The sequence below is a fragment of the Phocoena phocoena genome, chromosome X, assembly GCF_963924675.1.
Source record: "Phocoena phocoena chromosome X, mPhoPho1.1, whole genome shotgun sequence".
In the NCBI taxonomy this organism is placed as follows: domain Eukaryota; kingdom Metazoa; phylum Chordata; class Mammalia; order Artiodactyla; family Phocoenidae; genus Phocoena; species Phocoena phocoena.
In genome coordinates, this window is record NC_089240.1 from 61,923,149 (window position 1) to 61,950,324 (window position 27,176).

General features: G+C 36.8%; 1 protein-coding gene across 1 annotated transcript in view; it reads right to left on the reverse strand.

The window, feature by feature from the left end:
* The window catches only part of PHKA1 (phosphorylase kinase regulatory subunit alpha 1), a 137,532-nt gene that overhangs the window by 57,329 nt on the left and 53,027 nt on the right, over positions 1–27,176 (reverse strand). The window contains 2 exon segments of the mRNA XM_065901003.1: positions 20,053–20,187; positions 26,496–26,574. Coding sequence (XP_065757075.1) covers positions 20,053–20,187; positions 26,496–26,574 — 214 coding nt within the window.

Genomic DNA, 27,176 nt, shown 5'->3' on the forward strand with positions numbered 1-27,176 from the left:
AGCAAAATCAGTAAAGGAAAAAAACCATGCATGGGGCGAAGTCTAAAGGAAACCAGGAACAAGTTTCCAATATCCTGTCCCAGTAGGGTCACACAGCACGTGTTTAATTCTTCCAGCATCAAACTGTGACAACACGTGTGAAGTGTTGCCTACCAGCAGTAGAGACTCAGTACTCAATATTTTTATTAAGTGCTGGTCACGTGAGCACCTTCTGCCTTGCCTGCACCAAAACTCTAGACTCTCAGAAGGAAATCAGGTATTCAGCACAAGCCATGTTGTTTGCTCAATTTAGACAGAGCAAACTGTCCTTATTAGTTAGGGGATGGTGGAAACCTTCCTGAAATCCAAGTCTTCAGATGCCAGCCAAGGGCCAACTTTGCAAGCAGGTCTTTCTAAGGAAAGCATCCTCTGACCTGTCATGTTAACTCTTTTCTGCACATTGTCCATGTCTTTTAGAGCATATATGTATGCATTTCTGTTGAGTATATACCTAGTAGTGGAAATAATAGGCCCAGGGGATGTGCATGTTCAGATTTTTAATAGCTGCCTGTTAAATTGACACCTTACCACCATAAAATGTTATTCATTATTTCTATTAATATTTTTGCCTTTAGTAACTTTGATATTAGCATAGTTACATCAGTTTCAGTTTGTTTACTATTTGCATGGCATATTGTTTTCCATCCTTTTATTTTCAACCTGTGTCCTTATATTTCAAGTGAGTCTCCTTTATGTAGTATGTTGTTGGATTTTGCTTTATTATGCAACTTGACAATCTCTGTCTTTTAATTGAAGCATTTAGCCCATTTATATTTAATACAATTACTGAATATTTGGATTTAAAACTTACATATTACTACTTGATTTCCATTTGTCCCATTTATTCCTTTTTTTCTCTTTTCTTGCCTCGTTTTGGATTAATCAAGAATTTTATTGTAGCACTTCCCCTCCATCAGCTTTTAAGACATTCTTTTATTATTCTTTTAATGGTTACTCCAGAGAAGCTCTTCTCAACTGGATTCCACCAGAGATTACGTCTTAATTATCTAGATATTCATTGCATATATTAACTTATCTTCCTTGTATTTAAAATGGAACTAGTGTGCACCACCCTCGGGAGAACGGAAAAACCCCATTTTCTGTAGGGCTTAATTCTGTCATGAACTCCTACTTGACAAAAGTTACCCTCGAGATTAAAACATGCATCCTTGACTAATTAGAGGCTATGTTAAATTAGTGTTTTTAACACTTCCTGAATAATGCAAGAATCTCATAACATCTTGACTTCACATCCTGCCTTTTATTTATTTATTACTATTTTTGTCATTTATTTCACTTCTACTTGTTATTTTATCCATAAGGTATTGTTATTAGTGTTGATTTAAACAGTCAACAGTCTTTTATATTTACACTTTCCATTTCTCTTTTCTTGCATTCCTATGCTTCTGTCTGTGATCATTTTTCTTCTGCCTAATGAACTCCCTTTAGTGTCTTTTAGTGTGAGTCTGCTAGTAATATATTTTCAGTTTTTACTTACCTGAACATGCCTTAATATCACCTTTATTTCTGAAGGATATTTTCCCTGGATATAGAATTATATAGAATTATAGTCTGGCAGTTATTTTCTCCTAGTAATTTATAAGTGTCCTTCAGTTGTTCTGTGGAGTTCATTGGTTTTGTTGAAAAGTCATCTGTATGCTTGATCACTGTTCCTTTGAAAGCAATGTATCTTTTCTTAACTCTGTCTCTTTTAAGATTTTCTCATTGTCTTGGTTTACAGAGGTTTGATTATTAAATTCAGGTTTGTATTTATGTTGCTCACAGATGTTTAGCCTTTTTGAAAGTGTAACTTGATTATCTTTAGTAAGTTTTTTTTTTTTTTTTCTCTTTAGTAAGTTTTGAAAAAATTTTCATTGTTATCTCTTCAAATAGTTTCAGTTCCATTCTTTTTCTTGTTCTTGAGCTCCAGACCTTTTCCCTCTGTCTCTTAATGCTCTTTTAATTTTCCATCCTTTTTTCTATGTGCTTTAATGGGGTATTTTCTACCGATTTACTTTTCAGTTCATTTATCTTCTCTTCTGCTGTGTCTCATATGGTGTTAACCTCATCTATTGCATTCTTAATTTCATTTATTGTATTTTTCAGTTTTGAAATTCTATTTGATCCTTTTTTATACATTCTATTGATAGTTGTCTAGTGAAATTCATCTTCTAAACCTATTTTTGGAATATATTAACATAGTTTTTGAGTCCCATCTGATAACTCCCAAAATGTGAATTATAAGTGTTTCAAAAAATATATTAAAATTTAATTGACTTATATTGTAGTAAAATATATATAACATAAAGTTTAACATTTTAAACATACAGCTCAGTGGCATTAAGTACATTCACATTGTTCTGCAACCATCACCACCATTCATCTCCAGGACTTTTTCATCATCCCAAACAGAAACTTTTTACCCACTGAACAGTAACTCCCCATTACCCTCCACCTCTGGCAACCACCCTTTAATTCTGTAATAGCAATCACCATTCTATATTCTGTCTCTATAAGTTTGACTACACCAAGTACTTCATATAGGTGGAATCATACATATTTATCCTTTTTAATCTGGCTTGCTTCACTTAGTATAATATAATGTCTTTAAGGTACATCTATGTTGTGGCATGTGTTAGAATTTCCATCCTTTAAATAAAAAGATGAATAATATTCCTATATATATAATATATAAAATATATTATCATATATATACAAAAGTTTGTTTATCCATTCATCTGTCAATGAACACTTGGGTTATTTCTACCTCTTGGCTACTGGGACTAATGCTGCTTTGAACATTAGTGAACAAATATCTGTTTTGAGTTCCTGTTTTCCCTTCCTTTGGGTAGTATATACAGAAGTATATATAGAAGTGCAATTGATGGTCAATTCTATGTTTAATTTTTATGAACTTGCCACAGTGTTTTCCACAGTGGCTGCACCATTCCATATTCCAACCAAGAGAGCATAAGGGTTCCAATGTCTCCACATTCTCATCAACACTTGTTATTTTTTGGTTTTATTTATTTATTTAAAAATAGCCATGCTATTATATGAGTGTGAAGTGATATATCATTGAGATTTTGATTGGCATTTCCCAAATGATTAGTGTTGTTGAGCCTCTTTTCATGTGCTTATTGACCATTTGTATATGCTCTTTGGAAAAATGTCTATTCAAGTTCTTTGCCTTTTTAAATTGTATTTGTGTGATTTTTTATTTTAAAAAATTTCCTCCAGCTTTACTGAGATATAATTGACATATAACGTTGTGTAAGTTTAAGGTGTACGATGTGATGACTTGATGTGCAGATATACTGTGAAATGTTTAACATAATAAGGTTAGTTGATGCATCCTTCACCTCAAATAGCCTCCATTTTGTTGTTGTTATGGTGAGACTATAACAAGCTCTACTCTCACAGCAACTTTTGAGTATACAATGTGTTATTGTTAACTATAGTCATTGTGCTGTACATTACATCCCAGAAACGTATTCATCCTAAAATTGAAAGTTAGTAACCTTTGACCAACACTTCCCAATTTCTTCCACCCCTCAGTTCCTGGCAACCACCATTCTACTGTTTTTATGAGTTTGATGTTTTTAGCTTCCATATATAAGTGAGACCATAAGTATTTGTCTTTCTCTGTTTGACTTATTTCACTTAGCAAAATGCCCTCAAGATCCATGCATATTGGCACATATGGCAGGATTTCCTTTTTCTCGTGGCTGAATAATATTCTATTGTTATACACACACACACACACACACACACACACACACACACACAAACACACCACATTTTCTTTACCCATTTATCTGTTGACGTACACTTAGGTTGCTTTCATGTCTTGGCTATTGTGAATATACTGCAATAAACAAGGGAGTGCAGATATCTATTCTCCTTCAGATATATACCCAGATGTGGGATTTCTGGATCATATGGTAGTTCTATTTTTAATTTTTTGAGGAACCTCCATACTGTTTTCCATAGTAGCTCTATCAATTTACATTCCCACCAACAGTGTACAAGGGTTTCCTTTTCTCTATATCCTTCCCAGCCTTTGTTGTCTTCTTTTGTTTTTGTTTTTGATAGCAGCCATTCTAACAGGGGTGAGGTGGTATCATGCTGTGGCTTTGATTTGCATTTCCCTGATGGTTAGTGATGTTGAGTACCTTTTCATGTACTTATTGGTCATTTGGATGTCTTCTTTGGAAAAGTGTCTATTCAAGTCCTCTGTCCATTTTTTTTTTTTTTTTTTTTTGCGGTACGCAGGCCTCTCACTGTTGTGGTCTCTCCCATTGCAGAGCACAGGCTCCAGACACACAGGCTCAGCGGCCACGGCTCATGGGCCTAGCCGCTCCGCGGTATGTGGGATCTTCCCGGACCGGGGCACAAACCCGTGTCCCCTGCATCGGCAGGCGGACTCTCAACCACTGCACCACCAGGGAAGCCCTCCTCTGTCCATTTTTTAAATTAAATTGTTTCCTTTTTTGCTATTGAGTTGTATGAGTTCTTTATATTTTTTGGATATTAACCCCTTTTCAGATATATGATTTGGAAATATTTTCTCCCAGCCCATAAGTTGTCTTTACACTTTTTTGATTCTTTCTTTGGCTGGGCAAAAGCTTTTTAGTTTGATGTAGTCCCACTTACTGATTTTTGCTTTTTTGCTTGTGCTTTTCATGTCATATTAAAAAAATCATTGCCAAGACTGATGTCAAGGAACTTTTACCTTATATTTTCTTCCAGGAATTTTAGTTTTACGTCTTACATTTAAGTGCTTAATCTGGGATTTCCCTGGTGGCACAGTGGTTAAGAATCCGCCTGCCAATGCAGGGGACATGGGTTGGATCACTGGTCCGGGAAGGTCCCACATGCTGTGGAGCAACCAAGCCCATGCGCCACAACTACTGAGCCTGCACACTGTAACTACTGAAGCCTGTGTGCCCTAGAGACTGTACACCACAACTAGTGAGCCCATGTGCCACAACTACTGAAGCCCATGTGCTCTAGGGCCCATGTGCCACAACTACTGAGCCTGAGTGCTGCAACTACTGAAGCCCATGCGCCTAGAGCCCACGCTCTGCAACGAGAAGCCACCACAATGAGAAGCCCATGCACCACAATGAAGAGCAGCCCCTGCTCGCCACAACTAGAGAAAGCCTGCGCACAGCAATGAAGACCCAATGCAGCCAAAAAAACGTGTGTGTGTGTGTGTGTGTGCTTAATCTACTCTGAGTTAATTTTTATGAATGGTGTAAGACAGGGGTCTGATTTCATTCTTTTGCATGTGGATATCCAGTTTTCCCAGCATGATTTGTCAGAGATCATCCTTGTCCCATTTAGCATTCTTGGCTCCCTTGTCACACATTAGTTGACCATATAGGTGTGGGTTTATTTCTGGCCTTGATTCTGTTCCATTTGTATATGTGTCTATTTTTATGCCAGTACCATACTCTTTTGATTACTATAGTTTTGTAATATAGTTTGAAATCAGGAAGTTTAAAGCCTTCAGTCTTGTTCTTCTTTATCAGGATTGCTTTGGCTATAAGGAGTCTTTCATGTTTCCATATGAATTTTAGAATTGTTATTTCTATTTCTGTGAAAAATGCTATTGGAATTTTGATAGGATTGCATTGGATCTATAGATGATTTTGGGGGGTTGCTTTGGTTTTTGTTGTTGAGTTGTATGAGTTCTTTATACATTATGGATATTAACACTTTGCCAGATATATGATCCGCAAATATTTTCTCTCATTCTATGGGTTGTTTTTCACACTTTTGATGGTGTTCTTTGATGCACATAAGTTTTTTTTTAACATCTTTATTGGAGCACAATTGCTTTACAATGTTGTGTTAGTTTCTGCTGTATAACAAAGTGAATTGGCTATACGTATACATATAACCCCTTATCACCTCCCTCTTGCGTCTCCCTCCCACTCTCTCTATCCCACCCCTCTAGGTGGTCACAAAGCACCGAGCTGGTCTCACTGACACATAAGTTTTAAATGTTGATGAAGTCTAACTTATCTAATTTTTCTTTTGTTGCCTGTGCTTTTGGTGTTATTTCCAAGAAATCATTGCCAAATCCAATGTTATGAAGCTTTCCCCTCTATTCTCTTCTAAGGGTTTTATAATTTTAGCTCTTGGGTTTAGGACTTTGATCCATTTTGAGTTAATTTTTGTATATGGTATAAAGCAAGGGTCCAACTTCATTCTTTTGCACCTGGATATCCAGTTTTCCCAGCACCATGTCTTGAGAAGACTGTTCTTTTACCCAGTGAATGGACTGGGCATCTTTGTCAAAAATCATTTGACCATATCTGTAAGGGTTTATTTCTGGGATTTCTATTTTATTCCATTTTTCTACAGATTTCCTTATGCTAATACTATACTCTTTTGATTACTGTAGTTTTGTAAGTTATGAAATCAGGGAATGTAGGTTTTCCATTTTTGTTCTTTTTCCAGATTGTTTTGGGGTCCCTTGAGATTCTATATGAATTTTAGGATGAACGTCTCTATTTTTGCTAAAAATGTCATTGGGTTTTTGATAGGGATTGTATTGAATCTGTCAATCATTTTGGATAGTACTGATGTCTTAACAATATTAACTCTTCCAATCTATGAACATGGATGTATTTCCATTTATTTGTGTTTTAGGCTTTGTGTTTCAGATTTTCCGAGAAATGGTCTATTTCTGATTTGCCTTTACTTTTAGGGTGTAGCCCATCCTTCAGGGATTCAACTGAAAGCCTCAGGTGTTTATCATAGCCCCTTCCACATAAAAAGGTCCTGAAATGGAATTTCTGTCTTCCTAGCAGTGCCACTTTATACTTGGTTTCTTGGCCCCTCACTCCATGCAAGCACAGCTTAAGCAGTAGCAAATGCCTCAAAAGGAGAGTGCACAGAGAGAGGTGAGCTTACTTCTCCGAGGTCCTCTTCTCTCTAGGGTTTTGGCTTCTCATGTCTTGGCTGTCTTAATATTTCTGACGCTTTCATTCACTTTTATTTTTAAAATCCATCCAGGGTAGTTGTTCTTACTATGAAGCTTAGTCTGATAAAAGCTATTTCAACATAGCTGGAAGCTGAAAGTCTACCTTATTCTTTTAAACTGTGGCACAACATATCATAATTCAACCATTCTTGTTCATATACAATAGGTTGCTTCTAAATGTTGTTTTGCCATACAACAAATTATGTTGTAATGAACATCTTTGTACATATATTCTTATGCACTCATGTGAATGTTATATAGGATAGATTCCTAGAAGTAAGGTTGTTGGACAAAGGTATGGGCATTAAAATTTTTTATAGGTGATGCCAAACTGCCTCTGATTTACATTATTACCAGGAGTGCTAAGAGTGTTCATTTCCCCACATAATCACCAGCACTGGATATTATCAATCTTAGCTTTTATAAAATTGATAGGCAAAACCTTATATTTCATTGTTGTTTTACCTTACATTTCTCTAATCATTGGTGAGGCTGAAACTATGATAACTTAAAAACTGTGGTACTAGGAAAGGAGAAAGTGATCAACATCACCAAAAAGTAAGACCAGAAGCATACACATACTTGTGTGTGTATTCACATACTTGTGTGATTCTATGTATGTACAGTAAATGATAGAGGTGGCATTTCAAAAGAGTGTTTATATGAACTATTCAATCAACAGTGCTGGAAAGATGGGCTAAGTATTTGGCAAACAAGTTATAATTCTTACCTCATAAGATAAACTAAACTTAAAATTCTAGACTAAGAGTTACATGTAAAATTGTAACCATAAAGAACTAAGAGAAAATGCAGTGAAAATGTAGCTGATCTAGGGATGGATCTTTCTGAGCATAACAGCAAAAAAGAAATCAAAAAGAAGAAAATTTTACTTCATAAAAATGTAAAACTTCTCTATATCAAAATAAATGTAAAATTAAAGGGCAAATAGTAAAATAGCAACATATTGCAATAACATATGGAAGACAAAGTGTTAGCATCCCTCATGGATAATAAATCTTGTATAAACCAATAAGAAACTGACAATTTTCCAGTAGAAAAATGGGAAAAGAATATAAGTAGATAATGTGCAAAGTAAATAGAGAAAAAAGGCTATTTATTTTATGAAAAAAAATTTATCATCAATATGACCAAAAACCAATTCATGATATTATGCTAACATAGGTATTAAAATACTGTTGTAGGGGGTTAAGAAAATATAATAGGGTTCAGCATATATTATGCTGCAAGAAACAGACTGTAGACTGTTCTTTCTGACACCATTTTTCTAAAAACAATTGTATATTTACTTTACAAAAAATGATTGGAAGCAAATACTCCAAAATGGAAACAGTGGTTTCCCGAGACTGGCGAATTATAGATTTAAAGATTTTTATCTTTTCTTTTGCACTTTTCTCTATCTTCCAGTTCCCTGCAGTCAACATGTATATAGGAATTTGGAATCAGATAACCTGCTACTTGTGAAAATTGGAGAGAATGAGAATAGTATATCTATTCAAATGAAACTAGGAGATAAACTCACAATTCCTGAAGAAATGAAAGATACATCTTGATAAAATGGATGTATCTGATGTTGAAAAAGTTGCACAAAGGCAAGAAAATAATTATCTAAAAGAAAGTTATAGAATAGGAAATATATACAATGCAAGCCTCATTGACAAAAGCTTAAATAAAATATAAAGAATTGATAAATATATACAAAAATGTACAGATCCTGATAGATATACAAGCAATAGGAGACACAATTTTTTAAAAAGTGAAGCAAAAATGAAAAAATACATACCCTCACTGGGAATTAAAGAAAGGAAACTAGAATAACTTGATGTGTATTAAAACTATTGATCTAACAAAAGCAAATGATAAAAACCCAACATTGATGGGGTAGTAAAAATATTAATAAAAAGGTATATTTTATATTTATTGATGTCACTAAAAATTGGTTGGTCTTGCTAAAGAATAATCCAGCAGCATGTAACAAGAGCTAAAAAGCTGTTCATACTTTCATCCAGAATCCTTTTTCTAAGAATATACTCCAAGGAAACAGGAGTATATGTATGAATGCCTATAAAAAGGTATTCATAGAAGGATAAAAAGTTTGGAAAACAATTCAAGTATCCAATAATAAGGAAACAATTATTTAAATTTGATGAATATATAGCTCTTTCAACATGTGGAAATACATGAAAGAATAAGTGAAAAAACAGCACAAGTTAATATGTACACACTGAATATAACTATGAAAATGTATCTCTGTGCACTAATTGGAAAAGAATTAGCATTACAGAAAGATTTGAGTTTAATATTTATAAAGTTCTTTTTTTTATTGAGGAAACATTGGTTTCACACCCCCTACTCTCCAGTTCCTTCTCCTCTGGTAACTACTACTCTGTTCTCTGTATCTACATGTTTGCTTTTGTTTAATAGTTTTTTTTATATTCCACATGAGTGAAATCATACAGTGTTTCTCCTTCTGTCTGACTTATTTCACTTAGCATAACACCCTCAAGGTCCATCCATGTTTTCACAAATGGCAAGGTTTCATCTTTTTTATGGCTAAGTAGTATTCTATTCCTGTCTTTTTCATAACACTCAATCTTATAAGTATGAGGTGATATCTCTTTGTGGTTTTTGACTTGCACTTCCTTAACAATTAGTGATATTTAACATCTTTTCATGTGTCTATTGGCCATCTGTAAGTCTTTTTGGAAAAATGTATATTCAGTTCCTCTGCTCATTTTAATCAGGTTGGTTGTTGAGTTGTATGAGTTTTTTAATATATATTTTGGATATTAACCCCTCATCAGATATACCATTTGCAAATATCTTCTCCCATTTGGTAGGTTGTCTTTTCATTTTATTGATGGTTTCCTTTGCTGTGCAGAAGCTTTTCAGTTTAATGTTAATCCCATTTGTTTATTTTTGTTTTTGTTTCCCTTGCCTGAGGAGACATAGCTAGAAAGAATGGTAAGACTGATGTCAAAGAGTGTACTGCCAATGTTTTCTTCAAGGAGTTTTACAGTTGCAGGTATTATATTCAAGTCTTTAATCCATTTTGAGTTAATTTTTGTGTATGGTGTGAGACAGTGGTCTAGTTTCATATTTTTTCATGTGACTGTCCAGTTTTCCCAACACCATTTATTGAAGATACTATCCTTTCTCCATTGTATGTTCTTTGCTCTTTTGTCATAAATTACTTGCCCATATATGCATGGGTGTATTTCTGGACTCTCAATTCTGTTCCATTGATCTATGTATCTATTTTTCTGCCAATACCATGCTGTTCTGATTACTGTGGCTTTGCTGTTTGAAATCAGGGAGTGTGATACTTCCAGCTTTGCTCTTTTTTCTCAGGATACTTTGGCTATTTGGGGCCTTTTGTGGTTCCATATAAATTTAAGAATTTTTTCTTCTATTTCTGCAAAAAATGTCCTTGGGATTTTGATAAGGATTACATTGAATCTGTAGATTGCTTAATAAGGACATTTTGACAATGTTAATTACTGCAATCCATGAACGTGGAATATCTTTCCATTTATTTGTTTCTTCTTCAATTTCTTTCAACAATGTCTTATAGTTTTCACTGTATAGGTCTTTTACCTCCTTGGTTAATTCCTAGATATTGTCATTTTGTTGTTGTTGTTGAATATCTTGCTCATGTATATTTTAAAGGGATGATTGTAGATATCAAGTTAGCAGAGTACAGTATTTAGATTTTAGTGGATTATTTTAATAATTATCAATACACCAGAAATCATGTTTCAAAATTTTTATTGAGGTATAGTTGATGTACAATATTATGTTTCAGGTGTACAACATAGTGAGTCACAATTTTTAAAGATTATACTCCATTTATAGTTATTATAAAATATTGGCTATATTCGCTGTACTGTACAATATATCCTTGTAGTATATTTATTTTATACATAGTAGTTTGTACTTCTGAATCCCCTACCCCTGTCGTGCCCCTTCCCCCTTCCCACTCCCTACTGCTGACCACTAGTTTGTTCTCTATATCTGTGAGTCTGTTTCTTTTTAGTTATACTCACTAGTTTGTTGTATTTTTAGATTCCTCATATAAGTGATATCATACAGTATTTGTCTTTCTGTCTGACTTATTTCACTTAGCACAACACCCTCCAAGTCCATCCATGTTGTTGCAAATGGCAAAATTTCATTCTTTTATATGGCTGAGTAGTATTTCATTGTGTGTATACATCTTCTTTATCCATTCATCTGTTAAGGGACATTTCGGTTGCTTCCATATCTTGGTTACTGTAAATACTTCTCCTGTGAATGTGAACATTGGGGTGCACGCATGTTTTCAAATTAGTATTTTCATTTTTTTCAGATATATAGCCAGGAGTGGAATTGCTGGGTCATATGGTAGTTCTATTTTTAGTTTTTTGAGAAACCTCCATATTGTTTTCCACATGGCTGCACCAATTTACATTCCCACCAACAGTGTACAAGGGTTCCCTTTTCTCCAACATTTGTTATTTGTGTTCTTTTTGATAGCCATTCTGACAGGCATGAGGTGATATCTCACTGTGGTTTTAATTTGCACTTCTCTGATGATTAACGATGTTGAGCATATTCCTAGTTTCTTAATTTCTCTTTCTGCTAGCTCATAGTTAGCATATAGGAATGTAACAGATATTTATATTTTGATTTTGTATCCTGAAATTTTGCTGTATTCATTTATTATTTCTAATAGTTTTTCAGTGGAGTCTTTAGGGTTCTCTCTATATAAAATCATGTCATCTGCAAATAGTGACAGTTTTACTTCTTCCTTTACAATTTGGATGCCTTTTATTTCTTTTTCTCTCCTAACTGCTCAGGCTAGGACTTCTAATACTATGTTGAATAGGAGTGGCAAGAGTGGGCATCCTTGTCTTGTTCCTGATCTTAGAGAGACAGCTTTCAATTTTTCACCATTGAGTATGATGTTAGCTGTGGGTTTGTCATATATGACCTTTATTTTGTTGAGGTATGTTCCCTGCATACCCACTTTATTGAGCTTTTATCATGAATGAGGGTTAAGTTCTGTCAAATGCTTTTTCTGCATCTACTGAGATGATAATATGGTTTTTAATCCTTCATTTCGTTAATATGGTGTATCACGTTGATTGATCTACAGATGGTGAACCATCCTTGCATCCCTGGAATAAATCCCACTTGATCATGGATGGTGTAGGACCCTTTAGATGTTGAATTTGGTTTGCTTTAGATGTTGAATTTGGTTTGCTAATATTTTGTTGGGGATTTTTGCATCTATGTTTATCAGAAATACTGGTCTGTAATTTTCTTTTTTTGTGTTGTCTTTGTCTGGTTTTGACATCAGAGTGATGTTGGCCTTGTAAAATGAGTTAGAAAGTGTCCCCTTCAATTTTTTGGCAATAGTTTGAGAAGGATAGGTATAAAATCTTCTTTGAATGTTTGGTAGAATTCACCTGTGAAGCTGTCTGGTCCTGGACTTTTGTTTTGGGGGAGCTTTTTTGATTACTGTTTCAACCTCTGTAATAGTACTTGGTCTACTCAAGTTTTCTATTTCTTCATGGTTTGGTCTTGGAAGGTTGTATAAATCTAAGAATCTGTCCATTTCTTCTAGGTTGTCCAATTTGTTGGTGTATGGCTGTTTATAATATTCTTTTATAATTCTTTGTACTTCTGTGGTATCCATTGTTATTTATCCTCTTTCACTTCTGATTTATCAGGGCCTTCTCTCTTTTTTTCTTAGTGAGTCTAGCTAATGGTTTGCTGATTTTGTTTATCTTTTTAAAGACAGCTCTTAGTTTCATTGATCTTTTCTATTGCCTTTTTAGCCTCTATTTCATTTATTTCAACTCTGATCTTTATTATTTCCTCCCTTCAATTAACTTGGGTTTTGTTTGTTTTTCTTTTTCTAGTTCCTTTAGGTGTAAGGTTAGACTGTTTATCTGAGAGTTTTGTTTCTTTCTAAAAAAAAATTCTTCTCTACCTGTGGGCAGGGGATGGGGTTTCCACTGTCAGGCCCCACCTCAGAGCTGGCAAGGTAACACTAGGATGGGACATCTGAGTTCCAGTGACTCCCCTGGCAGCAGCAGCTCTTTGAGGGTCCTATGAGTCTGTGGGGGTCCAGCTCCTGGCCCAGGCCAACATTTGGTCCTGGAGCCTGGGCTCTGGTTTCTGATGCTGCTCAGTTTTCTTGTTTCTTGAGGTAGGCCTGTATTGCTATAAACCTCCCTCCCAGCTTTTGTTACATCCCATAGATTTTGATATGTTGTATTTTCATTTTCATTTGTTTTCAAGTAATTTTTGATTTCTCCTTTGATTTCTTCGTTGCCCCAATAGTTGTTCAGTAGGATGCTATTCATTCTGCACATATTTGTAATTTTTCCAGTTTTCTTCTTGTAGTTGATTTGTAGTTTCATTCCATTGTGATCAGAAAAGATGCTTGATGTGATTTCAATCTTCTTAAATTTATTGAGACTTGTTTTGTGTCCCAAAATATGGTCTATCCTTGAGAAAGTTTCATATACACTTGAGAACATATGTGTATTCTGCTGCATTTGGATGGAATGTTCTATACAAATCTATCAAATCCATCTGGTCAAAAGTTTCATTTAAGACTGTGGTTTCCTTGTTGACTTTGTCTGGATGATCTAACCACTGATGTTAAGTGGGGTGTTAAAGTCCCCTACTATTATTGTGTTGCTGTCAATTTCTCCCTTTAGGCCTGTTAATAATTGTTTTATACAATTTGGTGCTCCTATGTTAGGTGCGTATATACTAATCACTGTTATGTCTTTTGATGAACTGTCCCTTTTATCATTATATACTGTCCATTTTTATTTCTTGTTACCTTTTTTGGCTTTATTTCATCTGATATGAATATGGCTACACCTGCCTTCATTTGGCTGCTATTTGCTTGGAATATCATTTTACATCCTTTCCCTTCGGCCTATGTTTGTCTTTAGAGTTGAGATGTGCCTCTTGGAGGCAGCAAATAGTTGGGTCTTGTTTTTTAATCCATCCAGCCACTGTGTGTCATTTGGTGAATTCAATTTATTTATATTTAGGTTGATTATTGATATATGAGGACTTAATACTGCCATTTTATCTTTTGTTTTCTGGTAGCTCTATATCTCCACTGTTTCTTTTTCCTTTTGTTTCTGTCTGCCATTTTGGTTTGATGGTTTTCTGTGATATTTTTCTCAGTTTCTTCTCTGTGTGTGTGTGTCTCTATTTTATGTTTATTTTTGTGGTTACCATGAGGTTTGTATAAAATTTCTCATAGATAAAATAGTCCTTTTTCTGCTGATAGCATCTTATGTTCACTCACCTATATGAATTCCATCCTTTTCCTCCTCCCCTTTTAGTGTTTTTGTTGTCTCAAATTATCCCTTTTTATGGTTGTGGGTTTGCTACCAAAATAAGATAGCTATAATTATTTTTCTGCTTTCTTTTTTCCCCTTTAACCTTTATAATAGTGTTTAAACATCTATTCTGATAAAGAGCTACAGTTTTCTGATTCTATTTATCACCCTGCTTAAAGTTTTGTGTATTTTTGCTATTTTGTTTCTGGTAGAAGAGCTCCTTTCAATATCTCTTGTAAGGCAGGTCTAGTGTTGATGAATTCCCTCAGCTTTTGTCTGGGAGACTTTATTTCTCCTTCATATCTGAATGATAATTTTGCTAGATAGAGTATTCCGGGGTGACAGTTTTTCTTTCAGTATTTTGAAAATGTCATTTCACTCTCTCCTGGATGTTGGGGTTTCTGCTGGGAAATCTGCTGATAGCCTAATAGGGGTTCCTTTGTAGGGTACCATCCTTTTTTCCCTGGCTGCCTTTAAAATTCTTTGTCATTAACTTTATTTTTTTTTAAATTGTATTTATTTGGTTGCACTGGGTCTTAGTTGCAGCAGGCAGGCTCCTTAGTTGTGGCAGGTGGGCTCCTTACTCACAGCACATGGGATCCTTAGTTGCAGCAGGAGGGCTCTTTAGTTGTTGCTCGATGCCTCCTTAGTTGCGGCATGTGGACTCTTAGTTGCTGCATGCATGTGGGATCTAGTTGCCTGACCAGGTAACTGCATTGAGAGCACAGAGTCTTCACTACTGCTCCACTAGGGAAGTCCCCTCTTTGTCATTAACTTTTGACAATTTTAATGTGTCTTGGAAAAGGTCTTTTTGCAATGAGTTTAATTAGGTGTTCTCATTGCTTCACAGACTTGATTGTCCAGTTTCTTCCCCAAGTTTGGGAAGATCTCAGCTATTGTTTCTTTAAATAATTGCTCTTCTTCTCTTCTTCTGGGATACCTATTATCCCAATGCTGCCTTTCCTAAAAAAGATGTGTAGCTCTCATAGGATTTCCTCTTTTTATATATGTCTTACTTCTCTTTCCTCTTTTACTTGTATCATTTCTAGGTTTCTATCTTTGAGTTCACTAATGCTCTCTTCCATACTACCTGCTTTATTTCCAATCCTTTCTAATGCATTTTCATCTTGTTTATTGTGTTTCTCATTTCCAGAATTTGTTTGGTTCTTCTTTAGAGTTTCAATCTTTTTGGTAAAGTATTCCTTCTGTTCATTAATTTTATTCCTGAGCTCATTACACTGCCTTTCTGAGTTTTCTTGTATCTCATTGAGTTTCTTCATGATGGCTATTTTGATGGCTCTATATGATGGCTCTATCAGTTAGATCTCAATATTCCATGACTTTAAGTTTGGCTTCTGGAGAACTGTCATTTTCTTTTTGTGATATAGTGTTACTGTGATTCTTCATATTGATTGATGAATTGTTCCTCTGCTGGCACATTTGAAGTTAAATGACCCGTTAGGAGTTACAATCCTTTCTTTTGCTTTCCAGTAGGTGGCGCTATCACACAAGTTTTTGGTTTCGCTCACCTGAGCTACCTCTGGTTATACTTGAGAGTTGGCACTTTCCAGCCTCCACCATATGTGTAACAGGTGTGGCTCTGTGCTTTTGCTGTTGCTTCTTGTGCCTCTAGGCTTATTGCTGTATTGCTTCTGCCAGAGCTGCTGTCATTACTGGGATGATGGGCTCTTCTCTTTTGTGGGAGATCCGCTGAGACACAGGCTCTGCTGTGGGGGGAGGGGAACAGTGTGGGAAGCTGGGGTTGCACAGATGCCTCCACTGTGTCTGGTGCTGTCAGGTTCGGGGGCTCTGCCAATGCAAATAGTGGGGCAAGAGTCTGGGGTCATGGGTTCCTCAGTGACTGGAGGGATGGGGTCCCAGGCCCCACTGTTCCTGCTGCTAAGTTACCTGTGGTGGCAGGCAGAGTCATGCGTGCTGCTTCCCCTGCTGCTATTGGGTTTTCTGAAGCTATGGGCTCAGCTGTCACAGTCAGAGGGCTGGGATTGCAGGCACCAACTCCACTGTTTCCTCGGTTCTGCCTCCTCTATGTGTTCCAGTTCACCCACCTATAGATGTACAGATGTGTGGAATTCTCTGGCATCCTGTTGTGTTGGGCAAAGGCACCTTCGTTGTGTTGTAGATGTTTTACTGGTTGTAGCTTCAAGGGGAGAGACAAAGGTAGCTTTTCACTCCACCATGTTTCTGACAGCACTCTCCTATAAAGTTCTTATGTTCCCAAAGTTGATTAACAACATAATATTTAAAAATTAAAAAAAATATTATAGAACTGAAATACTGAGTGTTTGAGGTGAGGCACAGAATCCCACTTCTGGGAACATATATAAATGAACATACCTGGTGAAGAAATAGCCTGTTTTCCTTGGTGGAATTACAGCTGTCATTCAATATATCCTTAAAGCAACTCTGGGGCTTCCCTGGTGGCACAGTAGTTAAGAATCCGCCTGCCAATGCAGGGGACATGGGCTCGAGCCTGGTCTGGGAAGATCCCACATGCCACAAAGCAACTAAGCCTGGGCACCACAACTACTGAACCTGAGCTCTAGAGTCCATGAGCCACAACTACTGAACCTGCGTGCCACAACTACTGAAGCCCAGGTGCCTAGAGCCCGTGCTCTGCAACAAGAGAAGCCACCACAATGAGAAGCCCATGCACTGCAACGAAGAGTAGCCCCTGCTCACCACAACTAGAGAAAGCCTGCGCACAGCAACGAAGACCCAACGCAGCCAAAAATAAATAAATAAATTTAAAAGAAAGCATTTTTGTTATTGTGAAATTATTGCAATAATAGAATTATGAAGAGTCACTCATTTTATAAATCATCAAAACATGCCTTTCTTGACCTTCCCAGGCAAATCTATTCTCTTTCTCCTGTATTTTGTACGTAATGCCGTTGTTATAGCATTTTTAAGACTGTACTATAATTATTTGGTTATATGTCTATGTCTCTCACAGCATCACGCCCAGTGCCTGGTACATAAAAGTAAGCAATAGAGCCTTATGAAAGAATGAATGAATGAAGCGAATGAAGGAGCACATTTGGAAAATAAATATAACTTGAGTCCCTGAAATGTTTGTGCATTCATTAAACTGAAGTCCCGAAGACCTAGTAGTCCCTATTTTCTCTGGCTAGGAAATAATAACTTCGTAAGAGGCCCAAAACAAAGTGCAGACTTTGAAAAAGTAGTCAGTAAGGAGTTTGCTTCTGTTTGTTAGAGAGATCTGATGTGATGCAGGTAGATTCCAGGAATGAAGTCCCAGAGCTTGGAAGTTACCTATATCCTAGTAAGATTATGCTGAGTTTACAACAATGGATGTGAAGAAGAAAAGGGTAAAAGGCATCAACTTTTAAGTGAGAGCCAGAGAGAATCACATCAAAGGCATCAACAGGACTTCCACAAACCCCAAACCATAGAGACTTCTCAGAAGGGCAAAGAAGATAGTGATTACAAGATCAAATAATATTCATGGAGTAAGATTTGGGCTAGATAGAGAAATACCTTCCTCATTTCAAGAGATTTAGTGCTAGGGGACTGGTATCTGGAGACTAGGAGTACATTATAGTCTGAGGCTAGAGGGAATAGCCAAGGAGATTAAAAAAAAACCCAGGAAGCAGGTTCTAGAAAGGACTGAGGTATCCCATCCCACCTAGTAAAGCATCAATCCAAATTAATCTCAGAAGTTTCAGAGTCTTGACTTGGCATTTACCACTAATAGGGCTGAGTCAGTGGAGGGAACCAGGGGTTCAGTAATTTGTACTATTCAAGCTAATTTGTGGCTAGGTTTTATTTATTAGGACCTGAGACCTATATTCAATAAACTTGATAATTTCTATGTGTTTATATTTTATTTTTCCATTTTTTTGGTAAAATTTCTTTAGGAACTTCCAACTTTGTACTTAATTTAAAAAGAAAAGGGATTTTCTACATTATAGCTAGAATGGAAAAGTGGGGGAAATCCATATATTCCTAAAGCCAAATGTAATGTTAATAGCTCTGGGAGTTCAGGTCATGCTGGCATAAAATGTGGGTGCTAGGAAAGATAAAGAACAGTCAGCTCTGACTGTTGGTCCTTCCCTCCTTGGTTGATTCCCTCTCAATTCAGACCTACATAACTGCCACAGAAATTGAGTGTTCAGAGTAGGTGTAGTAAAAAGGGATGGAGGCTGGTTTTGAGCTGGACAAAATTTGGTTTGGCTTTAATTACTAACAGACCACTCTTGGTGAAGAAAAAAAGTACACACACAACTAGGGTTTGTAAGTGGCAATCTACTATGTAAGGTACATTCTTTATTTATAAATTTACTTTGTGGCTTGATTTAAGATTGTATTAATTTCCCATTGGTGCTATGACAAAGTAACATAAACTCAGTAGCTTAAAACAACATACACTTATACTCTTACAGTTCTGGAGATGAGAAGTCCAAAATGAACCTTATGGCTACTATGACGTAAAATAAAAATCAAGGTGTCAAGCAGGGCTGGTTGCTTTTGGAGGCTCCAGGGGAGAATCTGTTCCTTGACTCTTCCAGCTTCTAGAGGATAAGCCTAACAGCCTTATCACTCTGATCACTTGCTTCTGTCATCACATCTCTTACTTCTACAGTCTGATCTCCCTCTGGGTATCTCTTATAAGGAGACTTGTGATTATACTTAGGGCCCACCTGAATAATCCAAAATAATCCTCCCCACCAATCTCAATCTCCTTAACCTAATCATACCCACAAAATCCCTCTTGCCTTAAATGGTAATGTTCACAGGTTCCAGGGATTAGGGCCTGAATATCTTTTGGGGCCACTATTCAGCCTTCCACAAGGGTGGTTTAGAAATTTTGCACACCCTTTTTTTAACAATGTAGTAATTTGTTTAATGTGAAATTTGTAGTAACTTGCATAAATTTTTAACTTGTAGTAATTTGTTTAATGTGTCTATCACCAAATTTAATATATAAGTTGAATAAAAAATAAGTACTAATTAAAAATAAGTATTAGATTAAGAAATGGAATTTTAAAATATTGTCAACTAATTCATTACATGACAAAGTATAAAGAACTAAAAACAGGGCTTCCCTGGTGGCGCAGTGGTTGAGAGTCCGCCTGCCGACGCAGGGAACACGGGTTCGAGCCCTGGCCCGGGGGGATCCCACATGCCGCGGAGCGGCTGGGCCTATGAGCCATGGCTGCTGAGCCTGCGTGTCCGGGGCCTGCGCTCCGCAGCGGGAGAGGCCACAGCAGTGAGAGGCCCGCGTACCGCAAAAAAAAAAAAAAAAAAAAGAACTAAAAACAAGTTCCTTGGCTATTAATGTATATAAAGTTAGCATTTTTCAAAATGGAAATATAGGTCCCAAGAAAGGGGAGAAGAACAAGTTGGTTAAGCACACACTTGGAATGAAGATAAAAAGTTGCCTGATAACAGTCATGCCCTCTGTACCAAAGAGTTCATAAAACACACTGAAAATTATCAAGCCTGCTCAGGATATATAGGGTTAGAAACTTAGATTCCAGAGACTCTAAATTCCTTTTCAGATGCAGAAAGCAATACAAGATCAAGAAAAAAATAAAAAGGAAGGAAACCAGCCTGTATCAAATAATGCTTTGATTCTAGCAGGCTGGCCAATCTCCTTACCTAGGCTGGAATAAATGTGGCTGAGAATACAAGCTGGTTGTATCCTGATGGGGTGCACCTCAGCAATGGTCTCCACATCAATTCCCTTGTCCTTCAAAATGGCCTTGATTTCTTTTGTCTCAGCTAGAATGGAAACTATAGGAAAGAAAGAAGATGAGGTCAACAGAAAATTTTATTTCAACAGGAACCTAAAGATCTCTCGAGCCACACAATATTTCTTTGAAGGGAAAACAAAAGGAAGGTAAGGAAATTAACAGTTATTGTAGACTTGATGAAACAATCATCATGCTTGGTACATAATGATATTATCTAAATGGAAAAGGAAACAAGATTTCATGATTAGAATATTTAATTCTGCTTTTTGTCTAAATACCTATGTGCTTCTAGAGAATGCCACACTCACTTATAGCTGTGATTCTATGTTTAAATAGGAAAAGAAAGACCAGGGACAGCATTATGAGGATAATAAAGAATACCCTAATGGTACGAATTGCTCAAAGCTAGAGAACAGTAGAAGGCAAGGTAAATTCAGGATAAAGCACTGAGGTACCATATTTGAAACTCTGTGTAGTTGTTTTGGGGGATGGGGATAAGACTTCTCTAGACTCAGAGCCTGCCAAACCTGGACAGCTCCCTTTTCTTCCTCTCACACTCATGTCTCAAAAGTGGTAATCATACTCACAAAGGAGAAGTCCAGGCCACCTCACTGACTCTTCTGTTTATTCCCCCTCTGTGGGACTGATAATCTGTCTGGAGGCCAATAACCTGAATGGGGCCTCAGCTGGCTTAATGCTAAGCACCAGGGGTAAACATGTACCCTATTCCTGTTCCTCTAGTACTGCTAGATATGTTGAATTGGGTTTATAAGAAAACGAAGGTGCCATTTGGTTCATTCCAGCTTACAAGTATTGTATTTGTTGAGTTTTGGGGGCAAAAGCCTAGTTTAAAAAGTGCTACTCTGCATTCCTTTGCCATTATCTTTTGTGTATTTTTCTATCTTGGGGACCTCATGGTGTTGTGCTGCTGTGGTCTGGGGCAGGATATGCAAGGTATGGTGATTACAGAGTCCCCTGGACATAACACCATCTTGATTACTTCTAACTGAAAACAACAAAGATTCTCCAGGAAAAATATACAGAGGAAGAATAATAGTGGGCTGACAAAAGTCCAGAGAAACATATGTGGTCATCTATTCATTCATTAATAAACATTTACTAGGCACTTAAATGGTAAGGTACTATGCTAGGCACTAGGGATTTAGAGATGAATATGTTAGTCTCTCCCTCAAGGAGCTCATAGTGTAATGAAAGTGACACACACATAAACTCATTATAAAATAACCTGTTAAGTAAATAAATATATGCACAGAACATTGTGTGATCACCCGAGAGTGACACCTATCTAGTCTGGAGTTGGCAGGGGGAAGTTTCAGAAAAGGTTTCCTGATGTCTAAGATGAACTTGAAAGAATGAATAAGTTAGCCAGGAGAAAGAAGGGAATAGGAATTGGGAAAGCCATTTTAGGTAGAAGATCCAGAATGATCATAAAACATGAAAATGGAAAAGAATGTGTTTGTGTGTTTGTGTGTGTGTGTGTGTGTGTGTGTGTGTGTGTGTGTGTGTAAGAGATGGGGTGGGGACTACATACATTTCCATATTGCTGTAGCATGAAACACCTTGCACAGTGGAAAAAAACACACAAAAACCAAACAACCCCCCCACCAACCACCAACAAAATGAATCTGGAAAGGCAAATAGGGGTTAGATCGTCATGGAGAGCATGTGTGTCACTTTAAGGAACTTGTATTTTATCCTTGGGTAATGATTTCCAAATTGCATTCTCCCGAGCCTCAGGGTTCTGCAGAGGACAATGCAGTTGGTAGCAGGAGTAAAGGGGACTAAAGGAGAGGCAAATGAACAACACTCTGGGGTCCCAGGACTACTTTCAACCCCAACAACTCAGCTTTTTGTTTATGTTTTATCAAGTATGTAGAAAATGCTTATTTGGTACCACCTATGTGCTAGGTATTGCCATATGCTAGGGATACAAAGATAGACATGATCCTTGGAGAAAATGACATTGACACTGAGTCTTGCTAGAGAGCTGAATAGGAGTTATTCTGGTAAAAGTGAAGGTAAAACTAAGGGAGAAGCTGTTCCAGACAAAAGAAATAGCATAGACAAAGGCTCAAGGGCAACAGAGAACAAGGCAGATCTAGGAATAATAAAAGGTTCTTTATAGTAGGAACATGGAGTGTGAAGCGGCAGTGGTGAGAAATGACACTGAAGGTGGGGTCAGGGAGCAGATCATAAAGAGCCTTGTAAGCCATGTTAAGAAAGTTTGCAATGGGAAGCCCCTGCAGAGTTGTAATCAGGGGAATAGCATATCCAGATCTCCGTCTTAAAAAGAACATATTCATGTTGATGATTAAAGAATAAGCTGATATACTGTAGTGGACCTACACTGAAGACAGGGAGACCACTTCAAAAGTTATTGCATTAATGCAAGGAAGAGATGCTGACTACTTAGATTAGGATCATGACATTGGTACTGTATAAACTAGATGGATTTATGAATTATTTAGAAGGTAAAGAAATTGGGACTTGTTAACTGAATGTAGGAGATGAGAGAGGGAGAGATACCGAGAATGATTCTTCATGTGTTTATTTGTGTAACTGAGAGAAAAGTGTGCCATTTACTGACATAGGCAAATAGGGAGAAAAGCAGGCACAGATGATGTAGAACTAGGAGAGTGCAGCTGATTAATTTTGGACATGTTGAGTTTAAAGTGAATGTGATATATTCAGGAGTCATTAGCATAGAAAGAGATGGGTCAAGGAGAATATATAGAAAAGAAGAGAAAAGGACCTAGAATATAACCTTGAGAAATTTCAACATATAAGATATGGGCAGATGATGAAAAAGCCTGGGGGCGGGAGTGAGGGGTTCTTGTCTCATGGCTTATATGTTCTCTATGGTATAGGAGGTGAGGTCATCTTCTGAGAGGGGAGAAGTTAGGAGGCAGGAAAAGGGAAAAGGTGAGGAATGGGAGGAAGCTGAGAGACAATAACAAATATTCTGAATAATGAGAGCAGTGGGCTACGGACAAAACTCCCAGAAATACCAACAGTTAAGGGGCAAGGGGAAGAAGAGGAAACCCAGAATGAGACAGAAAAGTACAAAACTTAGGTTGAAGGAGAGCCAAGGGAGTATGGTATCACAGAAGACATGTGAGTTAAGAGTTTCCAGAAACATAAACAACAAATGAAACAGAAAGATCCTCTAAGAAGTGGATTGAAAAATATCTACCGAGTTTGGCAATAACTTAAGCAAAATCACTTTCAGAGGAATGATAAGCTAGTTGTAAATGAATGCAGAATGAATGAAATGTAAAGAAGTGGAAGTTTGGATGAGAAAGGAAGGATAGGATAACTAGAGGGAGATGAACATGTCAATGTATTAAAAATCAGAACCAACAGAGAAGAGTTTGAAGATAGGAAAGAGTAGGTTTCTATGAAGGCTAGGGAAGAGGATAGGATCAAGCATCAGAAGGAGAGTTGGTGCTGAAGAGGAGAAAAGACAGCTTTTCTGAGACTCAAGAAAAGGAGGCAAGGCTGGGTGAAGATATAAGTAAGACTGTAGTGGGGGGGTTGGGAAATTGACAAAGATCAAAACATTAAGCTTACCCAGCATAAAGTAGCAGGCCAAGAATGAGGTTGAAAACAAGCAGTGGGGTTGAAAACAGAGAACGTGTGGAATAGTTGAGGAGAATGAAAATGCTGACTAACAATAAGAACAAGGACTGACAGGAGGCACTGTAGGCCTAGTTAAGCTGGAGACTGTGGATTTACAATGCTACCACTCTGCTCATTTGTGTGATTTTTTTTTTCTAGAAGATTTTAGCAGGCCAGGTATAGGATCAGAAAATATAGAAAGTAAAACTGATCTGGGGCTGTGATTTTTCTGGTGGGTGTAGCAGAAGTTTGTTTTGCTGGTAATTAAGAGATTTAGATGACCAACCGAAAGGTAGGGGAGAAAATAGACACAAGTGTAATGGGTTGGAGGGAAGAAAACTGAAATAATATGCAGTTATGACTGGTGATTGGGACTTCTGGGAATGGAATATCTGAGGTGAAACAGTTCTAAAGTTTCATCCTAAAAGTGAGTGGAGTAGAGGCAGAGGGAAGGGTCACTAGGGTTCTAGATATCCAAGAACTTTGAGGCTAAAATATTAGATGGCACTTACTCTGATGCTGAAATCTAGTACTATGGTAGGAATTGGGGAAGAAGAGGAAGGCTATGAGCCAAGCCTCAAAGTCTCTAATGAATGAATGAGAGTAACCAGGAGACCAATATAGCCAGATGGCATAAGTCTCAAAGGAGAACAAGCTTTCTCATGGGAGGGGAAGAGTAATGGTCTTTTATATAACGTTCGCTATGTACAGGAATACCTCAGAGATGTTGCAGGTTTGGTTCCAGACCACTGCAGTAAAGCGAGTATAAAGATAAAGCGAGTCACACAAATTTTTAGTTTCCCAGTGCATATAAAAGTTATGCTTATAGAAAACAAACTTATGGTTACCAAAAGGGGTAGCAAGGTGGCAGGGGTAGATAAATTAGGAGTTTGGGATTAACATATACACACTACTATATATAAAATATTAATAGGTAAACAGCAAGGATCTACTGTATAGCACAAGGAACTATACTCAATATCTTGTAGTAACCTATAATGGAAAAGAATCTGAAAAAGAATATATATATATAAAAAAAGAATATATATATGTATATATATATATACACACACACATACACACAACTGAATCACTTTGCTGTACACTTGAAACTAACACAACACTGCAAATTAACTATAGCTCAATTAAAAAATAAATAAAACCAAATGAAAAGAGTTATGTTTACACTATATTTTAGTCTGTTAAGTGTGCAACAGCATTGTATCCAAAAAAACAATGTAAACGCCTCAATTAAAAATACTTTATTATTGGGCTTCCCTGGTGGCGCAGTGGTTGGGAGTCCGCCTGCAGATGCAGGGGACACGGGTTCGTGCCCCGGTCCAGGAGGATCCCACATGCCGCGGAGCGGCTGGGCCCATGAGCCATGGCCACTGAGCCTGCGCTCCGCAATGGGAGAGGCCACAGTGGTGAGAGGCCCGCGTACCACAAAAAGAAAAAACAAAACAAAAAATACTTTATTATTAAAAAATGCTAACAATCATCTGAGCCTTCAATGAGTCATAGTAGTAACATCAAAGATCACTGATCACAGATTACTATAATATAATAATAATGAAAAAGCTTGAAGCATTGCTAGAATTATAAAATGTGACAGAGACACGAAGTAAGCAAATGCTCTTGGAAAAATGGTGCCAAGAGACTTGCTTGACACAAGGTTGCCACAGACCTTCAATTTGTAAAAAACACAATATTTGCAAAGCACAATAAAGTGAAGCACAATAAAATGAAATATGCCTGTACATTGATAAGCAAAGACTACCTTTATGACTACCTTTATCCTATCCTACCACATAGGATGCCAAGTATAAGAAGGTTTAGAAAATACTAAGGATTATTTTCTATATAGAATCAACTCCAATGGAGGTTGGGGTTGAAGTGGAGACATTTCAGAGGAGCTTCTCAGGAGGACCTAGTACCACATTGGATAGTGTTTCTGGGGAGTCAAAAATCACCTGGAGTTTTCTACCCTAGGAGAGTAGCATAATAGTGATGTCATTGAGAGAGTTAAGGAAGGTGGCAAGGTTTGCTTTTCTTGGGAGAGGTAAAAGAATAGGATGGAGACAAAAAAAGGTCAGTTTTGCATTTGAAGTATAAGTGATGAAAATGTTGTGTATATATATTGGGACTAGACTTCTTAAAACGTTTATACAGCTTAGCCCAGTGTTTTGCATAGAGTAGATAACCTCAAAATTTAAGTTGATTGCTAGGAACAAAAAATAAAGATTTGGAGTACTCTCTAAAGAGGTAATAGTTGGAGCCATGGAAGCAAAAGTATTATGGAGGAGGCAGCCCTAGCAAACACATGCAGGGTATAAATACAGGAAGACAAGAGTATAAGACTAAGTACACAACCATTAGGAGGATATGAGAAGAAAGAAATACTAGCAGAAAAAGCACAGAAGGAATGCTCAGAACAAAAGCAGAGATAATCAGAAGGCTATAATATCATCATGGTGAAAAGAAAAGAGTTTCCAGAAATAAGAAGTATTAAGAGAATCAGATAACATCCTTTGTTAAGCATTTGTTCATGATTAAGATTAACAGAAATCTTGAAACCAAACAGAGTCAAGTTTATACTATACATTTTGAAGCCTAACAAAGTACATCATAAAGAATAAAGTCATCATTTACTGGCCCAAACCAGACCTTTAATGTAAAATTTCTGCTGCTGGGAATAAGAATACATACCTTGAACCACAACATCTGGCTTTGGTACAGTAGAAAACCTGCGATTCAGGGGGTCAATTTCTCCAGGAGCTAAAAATCCCTAAAGAAAAACCATAAAAAGACAGATTACTATATCTCCAAAAAAGCTAATGTTTGAGGAGAAACAACATACCAGTGCCAAAACCCTGTACCATAACATGTGAGAGGCATGTATGGAAAGGAAACAAATACCTTTACTGTATGAAAATGTTTGAACTCCTGGATTCACATCCAAATTAATTTTATCTGGAGTTAATTTCTAGTGGCTGCCAAAAATCATTTTTTTGGAAATAGATGGGGTATAAAAGATAAACAGAAAGTTTTCTAGTTATACCTCCACTTTCTCTGGATGCACATGATTAGACAATCAGATCACAATGCTTCTAATCAATAATTTAAGTCATTAGTCCTGTTGCTTTCCTATTTACGCATATGCTTGCTATGATTTCTGCTTAGCAGATATCTTTTGACTTGACCTGAGTTTCTGTCTTTGATGAAATGCGATGAACTCACCCACTCAGCCCTTAAGAATACCATTCATCTCCTCATTTTTTCATAGCATTAATTTATTCTAATTGAATGAGAAAGTCACCAGGTAAGGATTATTTTAAACAAATCATTCTGCCCATTATTGCTACATTTATAATAATGTCAACTAAAGAT